The 12934-nt window shown below is 40.3% G+C and overlaps 1 protein-coding gene across 2 annotated transcripts in view; it reads left to right on the top strand.

The window, feature by feature from the left end:
* cox15 (cytochrome c oxidase assembly homolog 15 (yeast)) overlaps nucleotides 1–7884 on the top strand; it is an 8816-nt gene extending 932 nt beyond the window's left edge. The window contains exons 2-9 of one of the 2 annotated variants that reach the window (XM_079439872.1): nucleotides 210–376; nucleotides 1846–1968; nucleotides 2118–2304; nucleotides 3034–3201; nucleotides 3289–3370; nucleotides 4079–4233; nucleotides 4305–4418; nucleotides 7117–7884. In XM_079439872.1, the coding sequence (XP_079295998.1) occupies nucleotides 210–376; nucleotides 1846–1968; nucleotides 2118–2304; nucleotides 3034–3201; nucleotides 3289–3370; nucleotides 4079–4233; nucleotides 4305–4418; nucleotides 7117–7248 (1128 nt within the window). In that variant the 3' untranslated portion in view covers nucleotides 7249–7884. The remainder of the gene's footprint in view (nucleotides 1–209; nucleotides 377–1845; nucleotides 1969–2117; nucleotides 2305–3033; nucleotides 3202–3288; nucleotides 3371–4078; nucleotides 4234–4304; nucleotides 4419–7116) is intronic. The other variant, XM_079439873.1, reaches the window with a different exon arrangement.
* Nucleotides 7885–12934: the final 5050 nt, after the last annotated feature.

Below are 12934 nucleotides of genomic sequence, written 5' to 3'. Positions count from 1 at the left end.
TCTTACTCCTGAAGAAAAAGCAAAGTGTTCCACATAATAATTAAGTAGATAATAGTGTGCACAACCATAAGAATAAATCATACAAACAGACGGGCCGTATATTGCTGTAAATGTGACCGGTGTGCTGTTCGGTGATGATTTATGCATCCTGCTCTTAAAGGCCTTCAGATGATTCTGTGTTAGTAGTTCACTGAAGTCTGTGTTCACAGCGAAGCCCTTTGCGACAGTGGCTGCTGAAGAGAGGACAGACCAGCGTGACCACAGCAGGTGGACATGCATCGGTCAGGACGGCGGCGAGCGATCGAGTGCTGGGCCGCTGGCTGGTGGGCTGCAGCGGGCTGGTGCTGGGCGCCGTGGTCCTGGGAGGGGTTACCAGGTGAAAGCAGGAGTCCAGTAATGCTTATAAAGTCACCTGCGCAGTTAAACATGACCACACTATTTTATACCTGACTTGATTACACTAGGGGCCAGATTTACTAACATCTTGTGCCAGCGCAGAACGTCTTTTGGCATTAAAACAGTACTGTCAGGATTTACTGAATATGTGCAGTGAAGAATTAGCGGTTATGTTTGTGCCTGATCTTATTGAGTATGCATATGTTCCTAATATGACCTTATATGAATTGTAGGAGTTTCCCTTTCAGATGAAAGCAGAGCAGAGTATTAAAATGAATCACGCAACACGATTTACTAACGTTTGCACTCGTCAAATTACTGGTATTTTAGCCATTATTTGACACCCCAAATAAAGCATGTCTTAAACTCTTTTGTGCCTGTCAGAGAAAACAAATCTAGACCAGCGGCGCGTCAGGTGATCACAAGCGAGGCTATGCGTGCTCCAGAGCAGGGCTGTGTGATATGGACAAAATAAAACCTATTGATCAATTTTATGATTTTGATTTTAATCACGATTTTGACGCACACAGACATGCTTTACACTCATAAATGCATTCAGTGTGAATTTGAAACATATTTCCAAAAGAAAACCAATTAGAGTAAAGGTGTCACAAAATGTCTCTAGAACAGACATATGGCAAATATTACGGCACAACATTTATCCATTATCTTGATTGTTACTGAAAATGCTTTTCAGCGTTGTAATTATCTTTTATCACTGTACAGTAATATAATCTTTCATAGACTTATTCACGTTTAAACTCAATAAATATAACTTTGTTTTTCTACCTCCACGAGTGCCATCTATTAATGCCTTGTTTATCTAAAAGTGCACTTTTGCTTGTTTTAAATCTAGCCAAAAAGCCATGTGTTGACTGAAACAGTAGACTTTAATTGTATGCAGTTATGGTGTAATTACTACATTTCCATGTCAATCCATGTTCATTTTTACTGCGAACAATGCGCTGTCACTTTAATTCAGCACGTGCAGCACAGCAATAAACGATCGCTGCATGACTGCTGCAGAACGCTCTGATCCGTTGAAAACACGCTGCGCATGCACACCATTACGTCTGTCTGTATGCCCGGTCTGATCTGTTCTCTCACATTCTGATTGGTTCAGATAGCATACTGCGAGAGGCCGGGGGCGCTATAAAATCCTGCTATAAAGCCATTTAGAAATCATGCAAGCTCAAATCTTGATTTTATAATGATTTCGATTAATCGCACAGCTCTACTCCAGAGGTTTTGTACTTGCTATGTGAGTACCTAGATGTGATTACTAAATAATTAATGGCGCAGACATTTGATGGTAACACTATTGCCCCCTGAGTACCTGTTTCTGCCAGACCGATGCAGGAACCCTTGTTATGTGCATGAAATATGATTCTGGCCTTACTGCTGTCTAGACAAACTTTACACTCGCTGACTGATGGCTGCATGTCTTAGATTGACGGAGTCCGGTCTGTCTATGGTTGACTGGCATTTAGTGAAAGAGATGAAGCCGCCGCGGACTGAAGCAGAGTGGCAAGATGAGTTCTCCAAGTACAAACAGTTCCCAGAGTTCAAAATGTGAGTATATTTCTCCTCTTCTCTTGTGAGCTGAAGTACAGGTGTCACATCTAAACATTTGCAATGATATTGTGCAGGTATTGTGATACATTTAGTGTGATCAGTTACATGGCAATTGCATTTACAAAATGACGGCCTGTTTTTCACAGCATGAATCATGGCATGACTCTGACAGAGTTTAAGTTCATCTTCTACATGGAGTGGGGTCACCGCATGTGGGGCCGGCTGGTTGGATTAGCTTACATTCTTCCCACGGTGTATTTCTGGAAACGAGGATACTTCAGCCGCTCCATGAAGCCTCGTGTTTTGGGTCTGTGTGGCTTTGTCTTCTTCCAGGTAATCAGTCATCATGCAATGAAGTCTCATCTCCACACACATCCATCACAAAAAATAAACAATAAAAAAATATTTTTTAGTGTAGTATTGGCTCTGTAGGGTAAATGCTTGACTTTAGGCAAGTTGATTTGGAAAGTCTGGAGTAATTGCAATGTTGTTATGTTTTCTTCTCACCAAGGCTGAGCCAGTAGAAACAACACTGTGAAATAGTATTACCAAATTTAACATTTCTACAGGCCAAGACTTTTCATCATTTATGAATTTTGCGGAAAATATACCAAACATACCAAATATATATTTTTGTAAAGCGTATTAATGAATTTCATGAAATTCACACAAAAATGGACATGAGCCTGTATCTTCACAACGCTGTAGCAGATTCAGACCAAACTTGGTACGTGTTATACCAAGCATGACTTGAGGGCACATGAGTAGCTTTGACACAGCACCACCTACTGGTCAAAAGATATAAAACGTGACTTTTCCGCTTATAACTTCTGAGCAATTTGGCAAAACATCATAAGACTAGATTCATTAGATTCAGATTCACGACATGCTTAATCAAACAATATCTAATTTTGGCCATTTTGAGTTGTGTATCAACAAATGTTCTAACAGGGTTCTCCAACCCTCCTCCTGGAGAGCTACCATACTGCAGAGTTCAGCCCTTTTTTGTCCATTTAGATTGTGTTGTGTAATTAAGATCTGTTAATGGATGCACATGCTCAGGGTCTTCTGGGATGGTACATGGTGAAGAGCGGTCTGGAGGAGAAAACTGAATCGTACGACATTCCCCGTGTCAGTCAGTACAGGCTGGCGGCTCATCTGGGCTCCGCTCTGCTGCTGTATTGCTCCAGTCTCTGGATGGGACTCACGCTTATGCTGCCTGCCAGCAAGGTAAGCTGTGATTTCAGCTCTGCCTGCTACTGCTTCAGGAGGCTTGGATGCGGTACAGATCATTCTGCTGTCTCTGCTCCACTGTAGATCCCTGACAGCAGGAATTTGCTGCAGTTAAGGAGGTTTGCCAAGGTTACGGGCGGTCTGGTCTTCCTCACGGCTCTCTCTGGTATGAGCAAATGCATGACATGACTTGTGTGTTGCAGTGTTTATTATAAATGATTCTTTTAAAACCATATGCACATGGGTTGTCCAGAGGACAAATGAGTTCAATCCTTCCTTTACACCTACCTCTCACTCAAAATTATCACAGCAATTAGAAAACGGCAACACTTTCTACGATCCAGTCAAAAATGGCTTCAAATTACACATTGAATACAAGCAGTAAATATGCAAGCCTTATGTAAACCGTTTTATGTCAAATGTGTCATTTGAGTTCTTGAAATGCATACTGTTTCTAATTATTAAATGTAAATCGCAAACAATTTGAGTTTGTTACAAATAAATAATGTGGTAAAAATAATGACCAAAAACAGCTACTAATCCATGTTTTGAAAACTAGGCTATTGGTCTTTTTTTTTAGAGTAATCAGCCATTTCTGTCATTTTTATTTTATGACACGGAGGATATAACATGGGTTAGAGTTATTTATTATATAAATAATTAAAATGTTATTATAAAATATATGATCAAATATGTTAGTAGTACTGCACTAGTATCCATTAAGAACTGTTCACGTGGAGCAAATGTTGTTAAGACTACAGAACTTAAATTGAACTTGGATGTTTAGTCTGTAACTGTCAATACATCAGGACAGGAGGAACGTATTTGACAGTCTATGTAATGATAAAGTGCTTTATTCCATGGTCTCTTACAGGCGCCTTTGTTGCGGGACTGGATGCGGGTTTGGTTTATAACTCCTTCCCAAAGATGGGCGAGCGCTGGATCCCTGATGATCTTCTGGCTTTTTCCCCAGCCATCAAGAACATGTTTGAAAATCCCACCACGGTCCAGTTTGACCATCGTATTCTGGTAAGCACTGCTCCTGTCAGCTGAAACGTGTCAGTGCTCTGGTTTAGCTGAGGTGTTGTATGTTTGTGCAGGGCATCGGCTCACTGACAGCCATCACAGGACTCTACCTGTTCTCCAGACGGGTCCATCTGCCCAGACGGGCCAAGATCGCGATTGGCTGTCTCACTGCCATGGCCTACACACAAGTAAAGAGCCTAAAACTGCACCATATACAGCACTATACACTCATTAGGAGTCCAGTCATATTGTATTTGCACTGATTTTCTTCTTCTTCTATAATTATTCTAGACCAAATTTTGCTTGAACTCTTATATCTACTGAAAACAGTGTCTAAATGAAATTTGACACATTGGAAATGCTTTGAGGAAACAATAATTGAGAAATCATCATAGCTCTGCTTACATATAATCAAATAAATTGATGACTAACATGCATCTTCTTTGGTGCTAATGCTAATATATCCTTCTAATATCACAAATAAACAAATATGGACACCTGCAGCCAATCAGATTTCAGCAGCTAGTAATGTTGTTGACATTGACATAAGTATTCATACTTTGATACTTAAAATGTAGCTTTGGTGCATCCCATTTCTCTGGATCATCTTTGAGATGTTTCTACACATCTGTGGCAAATTAGTTTTGAGGTGATTTGGAAAGCCACAAACCCGTCAATATAATAAACCAGCCATATTCAAAAAACAAGCCATGAGGTCACAGGTACTGGCCGCAGAGCTCATAGTCAAACAGGGGAAAGGCTACAAAAACATCTGCCTCACTGAAGGTTCCCAAGAGCACAGTGGGACGCATCATTCTTAAGGGAAGATGTTTGGAAAAACCAGAACTCTTCATAGAGCTGGTCACCTGGCCAAAGTAAGGATAGAAAGAGAGGTGAGGTAAGAACCTGATGATCACACTGGTTGAGATACAGAGATCATGTGTTGAGACCGTAGACTGACAGAAGGACTTCACTGATCCGAGGTTTATGTCAGAGTGGCCAGACTGAAGCCTGTCCTCAGTACATGCAAACCCTCTCGGATTTTTCAAAGAAGCACCTGAAGGACTCTGAGAAACAAGTTTGTCAGTTCTGATGAACCGCAGTTCCAATCATCATGACTGTTAGGAAACCACACAATACAAATGCACAATACGATCCCATCGGTGGCAGCATCATGCTGTGCGAGTGTTTCTAAGCACCAGGGACTGGAGGACTCAAAGGAAATCGAGAGCTGTCAGATTGGACCAAAGGTTTAACTTCCAACAGGACAATCAGCACAGCCTAGACAACAAAAGAGTGACTTAATGACCATTCTTGAGTGTCCCAACCAGACTCTCTGGTGGGATCTAAGAGTGGCTGTTCACCAACAGTCCCCATCCAAACTGACATGGATTGAGAGGATTTGCTGAGGAACATGACTGAAAGTCCCAAAATCCAGAAGTATTTGGTGGGTGGCATCATACCCAAAAAGGCTAGAATCGCTGCCAAAGATGCTTCAACTGGCTGAGTTATGGGCCTGAATACTTATGTCAATGTGATGTCTTCAGTACTCTCTGAAATACTCTCTGAATGGACCGTAGGCTGTGTACCAACTTTTGTGAGAACTGACCACAATGTGGCACTAACATATATACATTATATTTTCACTAATTACACCACAGTTGCACGGGCTTTTCTCTGAACTTTTCTCTAAAGCTACACATAATTAACTGCATAAAGTAATAATTATTACATTATTAATGTAATAAAATGTTAGTCATTTTCTCAATGTAATTAAATCTTAAACTCATGATGTAGTAAAGGTTGTTACATTATGAGAAATGTATTAAATTATGAACTTAACACAAACATTGTCATATTGTAATAAAACAATAGTATCCTTTTTAATGGATAAAAAACAAACTTTGGTACACAATATACTTTTTAAGTTTAACTGTAAACGTAAACTACCTTCAAAACACACCAGATTTAAACAGACAAACAGTGCTACAACATATGGCTTAATGTGTGTGACGGTGTGTAAAAAGAGTCGCTTTGAAAAATAAATGCAAAAACATAACTCTTTTGTTTTTTTTATTTTTTATTGTGCATTCCAAATAATATCAATCAAACTGCAGTTGGGTTGCTTTGAATAAGTAATAACTTATATACAGGTAACTTGCAAAATGAATGTTTTTTTTATATATATATTAAAAGTTTGTTTCATGTTTCAGAGTTTAAAAACAAACACTTGTGTAATCTCCTCAGATGATGATGTAGATGCCTGACAAACGTTGTTGTTGTGATCATAAACTTTATAGATGTGATTACACACCTCAGCATTGTAACGCGCTGCTTTCGCAAGGCTCTGTGAAAAAGTATCAGCTTTTATTTTCCTTAACGCCCTGAAGAAGATATCACGGGATCATCAAGTTCGTCCAAATTATCCATCCTTGATCACTTTGTCAGCTTTGACGAAACTCTCAGCTATCAGGTCTTTTCAAAGTGAAAGTAGCCTTCATTGTCACCTGACCTGAATACAGCGTGCTGATTCGCTAGAATGAATTTATCGGCTTCTGTTCACAAATAACAAGAGCGCTCGGCTTCTGCAGTGAAACCTGAACTCACGATGCCTTGAGAAGTGGACAATACCAGCTTCTTTACAAAACGTGTTTCGGGTTCAGATTGTGCTCTATGTGGAGAATAATGCATGGTACTCAGTTCATTATTATTAAGTGCCATTTACCAGTTTTTGCAAATAAACTCTTCAAATATTAATTGGACTGTTGTCATCACAGTATTAGCTAGAACTATCTGGATTAAAGCTGTTAAACGTTATAAGCTGTGATATTAACCTTCATATATATAATGGTGCTAATATAATGTGTTTTCTGATGAAATTCTCAGGTGGTTTTGGGCATTAGTACTCTGCTGCTCTATGTTCCCACTCCGCTGGCAGCCACACATCAGTCCGGATCAGTGGCACTGCTCACCTTCGCCATCTGGGTCTTGGCTGAGCTGCGAAAGGTGGTCAAGTAATGTGTATTCAACGTTCATGCTATAATAAGTTATATTGTAATAAATCATGCTTTAGGCGCGTGAGCTACATCTTGTGCTTTTTTTTTAAGTTTGGGTTAATATGAAGTGCTCTTGTAAAGTACATTGAATTTTTAAATTTATTTTTAACCTGTGAATATGTTTGATTTACTGTATGACTGCTTATTTAAAATCAATAAAATGATCATCTGTGTTTTCTGTTGATTTTATGAGGACATTCATCCAGAGTAAGTCATTTTCATATATAATGTATATTACACGTACATGTATATTATGGCTTGCTGAAACTAATGATAAGCAGACTGTTGTCATGAGCAACATTACATTTATAGTGATTTAAATTAATCATTAAATAAAGTGATTTCTCTTGCAGCAGTTGCTCACTCATCAGATCTGCTATTTTGGGTCGTTAGGGTTTGAAATGTTTCCTTTCACATGATCCAGTACTATACATGCACTTTATAATTTGATTTCCATCAAACTAAAGCAAAAATATGACCTTTAAAACATGTTCATCATCCAATCGAAATCATCTAGTAGCTTGATTATAACAGCCTTTGTAAACACACTTATTGTTTCATAGTTTCTGTTAGAACATTAAAATCGTCCAAACCATTTAGTCCACCGATTGTTTGTTATAGGCCTGTAATGTCTTTAGTAAAGTTATCACATCTGGTTGAAATTTGACAGTGCAGTGTAGAGTGAGTGCTCTTGGTAATGACCATCAAACTGCTTCACATTCTTACTTGCATCACACAAAATAAACACATTTTCTCCAAATCAAACCACATCTGTATATGCTTAATGAGTGACCCTTGCGAATTTGCAGTCCAAGACTACACTAAACTATCATTAATGTCATCAGTCTCTCAATCCAGCAAAACATTACTGAAGAAGTTAAGGAAGCTGGGGTGTATGCAGTACAAATGAATACAACACAAGATCTGACATCTAAGTATCAATGTAAGATAATCGCTAATAGAGATAATAGCTAATAGCAGTGATTGAGTGGGAGATCTGTACTGGGGAAAATCTTGTTTTGCTGAAGAGAGTTTTGGAAAGGGTCGGTATTGACATCAAGAAATGTGTTGGTGACTGAACAGATAGGGCTGCAAACATGCAAGGGCAGTACAAGCAATTTTCTGCACTTCTCACACAAGAGGCACCAAGTTCATGTTTGGTGCACGTACTTAATCTTGTGTTGGCAGACAGCTGGAATTGCAGTGTCAAGTGAATCACTTCTCTCCCTGTTAAATGACATCACATTCATACATGGGTCCTACAAATGCATGAACGTGTGGGAGGTGGTCAGTAAGGACAGGAGACACAGAAGTATTGTTTCAACAGAAGTGCAGTGGTGGTCGAAAGACAAGCGCTATGCAGTCTTTTGCTATTTTGGGAATCCTGATGGGCACGTTTTCATTGACCTTGTAACCACCATGACAAAGATGAAAAAGGACAAGGCAATGTAGCCCACTCTGAGAGTGAAAGCCAGAGGATACATAGAGGCATTACTAAGATATGAAACTATACTCAGCAGATTTTTCTTTGAAAGTTTGCTCAGACTACACCACTGTCAAAGTACACTGCTCAAAAAAATACTGGAGCACTCTAAAAACATATCAGATCTCAGTGGGGAAAAATATCATGCTGGATATCTACACTGATATGGACTGGGTAATGTGTTAGGAACGAAGGGATGCCACATCGTTTGATGGAAATGAAAATGATCAACCTACAGAGGGCTGAATTCAAAGACACCCGAAAATCAAAAGTGAAAACATGATTCAGCAGATGGCCCCCACGTGCTTGTCTGCATGCCTGACAACGTCACATGCTCCTAATGAGATGACGGATGGTGTCTTGGGCTATTTCCTCCCAGACCTGGACCTGGGCATGACTGAGCTCCTGAACAGTCTGAGGTGCTGGCGGCATCGGATGGACCGAAACAATGTCCCAGAGGTGTTCTATAGGATTTAGGTCAGGCGAGCATGGGGGCCATTCAGTGGTATCAATTCCTTCATCCTCCAGGAACTGCCTGCATACTCTTACCACATGAGGCCGGGCAATGTCGTGCACCAGCAGGAACCCAGGACCCAGTGCACCAGCGTAGGGTCTGACAATGGGTCCAAGGATTTCATCCCGATACCTAATGGCAGTCAGGGTGCCATTGTCTTGCCTTTAGATGTCTGTGTCCCTCCATGGATGTGCCTCCCCAGACCATCCCTGACCCACCACCAAACCGGTCATGCTGAACGATGTTACAGGCAGCATAACATTCTCCACAGCTTCTCCAGACCCTTTCATGTCTGTCACGTGTGCTCAGGGTGAAGCTGCTCTCATCTGTGAAAAAGCACAGGTTGCCAGTGGAGGACCTGCCAACTCTGCTGTTCAATGGCAAAAGGCCAATCGAGCTCCACGGTGCCAGGCAGTGAGCACAGGGCCCACTAGAGGAAGTCGGGCCCTCAGGCCACCCTCATGAAGTCTGTTTCTAATTGTTTGGTCAGAGATATTGACACCAGTGGCCTGCTGGAGGTAATTTTGTAGGGCTATGGTAGTGCTCATCCTGTTCCTCCTTGCACAAATGAGCAGATACCGGTCCTGCTGATGGGTTAAGGTCCTTCTACGGCCCTGTCCAGCTCTCCTAGAGTAACTGCCTGGCTCCTGGAATCTCCTCCGTGCTCTCGAGATTGTGCTGGGAGACACAGCAAACCTTCTGGCAATGGCATGTATTGATGTGGCATCCTGGAGGAGTTGGACCGCCTGTGCAACCTCTGTAGGGTCCAGGTATCACCTCATGCTACCAGTAGTGACACTGACCCTAGCCAAATGCAAAACTAGTGAAAAACAGTCAGAAAGATCAGTTGGCAAAGAAATGTCAGGGCCGATTAAAAAGTGTTCCTTTAATTTTTTGAGCAGTGCATTTTCAGACAAGTGGCATGGATTTGCTAACTGCTCATTGCATTGTAATGGGAACTGAAGACAACTTGAAAAGGTCAATATCAATATTTTACCATTGAAAATCATACAAAAACATTTTTTGTTAGTTTTTGCGTAAATTTTTACTACAAAACCTGAATTTTATCATAATTTTATTTTTATCCTAAACCTGAACACATAGAAAGGCATTTTGTTACACATAACATCAAAATTCAGCAAAAATGTAACAAAAATGAGCAGGAATGCTTTCTCAGAGATGAATCAATCAGTGGTGCATTGTGCGGAGTGTGTCTATTTTGTTCTCTTGATATTTTAGAGTGTCACCCCTTTATTGCTGTGCTCTCTCTTTCTGCATCCTGCATGATTTGTAGATTGTACACACAAAAAAGGCTCTGTATTTTCGTATTTTTGCCTATTTCCCGTTCATAATGGCGGTCATTTCTGACCACGCACAACACAAGTGTGACTATATTTTTTTTATGGTCATTTAGCTTTTTCAAATTAAGTCCTCATTTCTAAGTTTCGTACCATTCTGATGAAGTAGCGATTTGTAAAGTCAAGGTGAGCCCGTATAACTGTCTTTCATACATGTCATATTTAACCATAACAACGTAATGAGCAACAGAAAATAATATCCCCGCTCATGCGCCTCGTGCAGCATTGCAAATTCAGTTGAGAAGAAATTCAGCTCATTCTTCAAGGAGCCACATCTCTTTTTCACTCGTTACCTTGGTTCAGCGATAGTGAAGAGTTTATTATGAAAGTCATGGTTAGTGATCGTTTAAAGATAATTAAGGAATTCGTTTAAAATATAAATATACTACTAATAATAAATCATTTTCAATCAGCATGTAGCTAATAGTAGGACACTCTTAAACTGGAATGTATTATTTGTGTATTTAGTTGGGCTTACAGCAGTTTCAGTAGCTACTTTCATCTTTCATGGAGTGTAGCAGCAGTATCAGATTTCAGATCGTGTTATTAGCAAATTGTTAATAGTATGCATAGCAAATCAAGTCAAATTATTGCTGTTGTTTACAGAAGCGGCAGCAGAAAGTATCTGGTTGCATGACATTTCAGTGATTATAAATAGGGTAAATAACGCTTTTACTTTTTTTATTGTACAGAGATTTTGTGAACTCTTCAAGGCGAAATAGGCATTATTTGTGTTTCATTCATTTAAAAAGGGCTCATAGCAATTCTAAATTCCTTTGTGCAGCAGTGTAGTTATTCAGATCGCATGTAGCAAATAGCAACAGCATGCATAGCAAATTCATATGTGCTAAAGACCATTTGACAATGATGAAAGGTGGGAAAATAGGTTCTGGGTGGGCTGTGGAGTGAAGTCAGGAGAGAGCATCAGAAAGACTATGGACTGTCTGGAGGGACAAGGATATCGATCTCACACGAGCTGAGGGGTCTTTGGTCATGCCATGAAACACACGGTAGAGCTGAACTCAACTGCAGGTAGTTTACTGAAGAGAATGTAGACGGGTGAGTATAACAGGGTGTTGAACAGGGAACACAGCAGATCACAATATCAGGCGTCCATAGAGGACGACAGTAGGTCTACAGAGGGCCGAGGAAAACATCCACAGAGGATGAAAACACTGCGTGGGAGAAGCAGGGTCACATAAACTTGTGAACGCAACACTCCAGAATGACAGAGCTTGTGAGGTGAGGAGGGCAGAGTGGGGCAAAACGCCCCCTTAAGGACCCTTTTCTGTAAAACAATGTGTTCAGAAAAGTTATCATAGTTTTAATGACACTGGCAGGAATTACAAAATAAAAACCAAGTATGAAACATGTCCAGAGTTTTCATGTTGTTAGATTTTTAACAAAAATTCAAAATTTCCCCCACTCTACCTTAAGTAGCATCCCTCAATGAGTGTGCTGTTTGTGTGCAAGAGTGAATGATGTGTGGAGCCTACAGTCCAGACACTATTAATTTAACAAAGATTAAGAAATGGACAGATTGAATAAGAATTATTTTTCATAACATTCTAAAACATACTTAGGTTATTATTCTGTAATATTATTTATTTATGTGTTTGTTATAATTCCCATTATTTTAATAACAATAATAAAATAACAGTTTCCGTTGGGTTAATTATAATGATGTCAGCAGTGCTGAATATTATTAGCGACATCATCAGGGCTTTGCATTGACTGAAGATGCTGCAGAGCCCGAGCCGCGTCACGTGACCCGCTGTTTTAGCCCTAACCTGCCTCCATAACTTCTCCAACTACCGTCTTCATCAGTCGACGAGAGCCACGGCGTGCTGGGTAAGCCGAATTCATTTCATTTCAAACAGCTCTGTGGATGTGTTGTGTGCACTAGCTACTCTATTCTGCAGAAATCCCATAGATGCACATCGACACATTTTACTCCCAGAATCAGCGTTCATTAACACTCCAGATGCGCTCGTGCAATGATGCTGAATATAGTTTCGGTTTTGTCCGAATGGATCGTTTGCTGCTCTTCAGGTGAGCTCGATTAATGCTGTTTGATGGCATACGTGCTTTAAAAGATGTATAGCACGCAACACGAAGGGCTTGAACATGTTCTTCTGTAGAAGATGAGCTGATGTGGTATGGGGCGTATCACCTCGGATCGCAGCGATTACATCTGGAGCTTCATTCATGACACACATTTACATCTCTGTTTTAATCTGTGTGTTTCTGAAAATGAAAGGATGAGCATGTTCACTTGTGCTTTATGAACTGT

The sequence above is a fragment of the Barbus barbus genome (genome assembly GCF_936440315.1).
Source record: "Barbus barbus genome assembly, chromosome: 18".
Taxonomy (NCBI): domain Eukaryota; kingdom Metazoa; phylum Chordata; class Actinopteri; order Cypriniformes; family Cyprinidae; genus Barbus; species Barbus barbus.
This window is presented reverse-complemented; position numbering and strand designations above follow the sequence as displayed.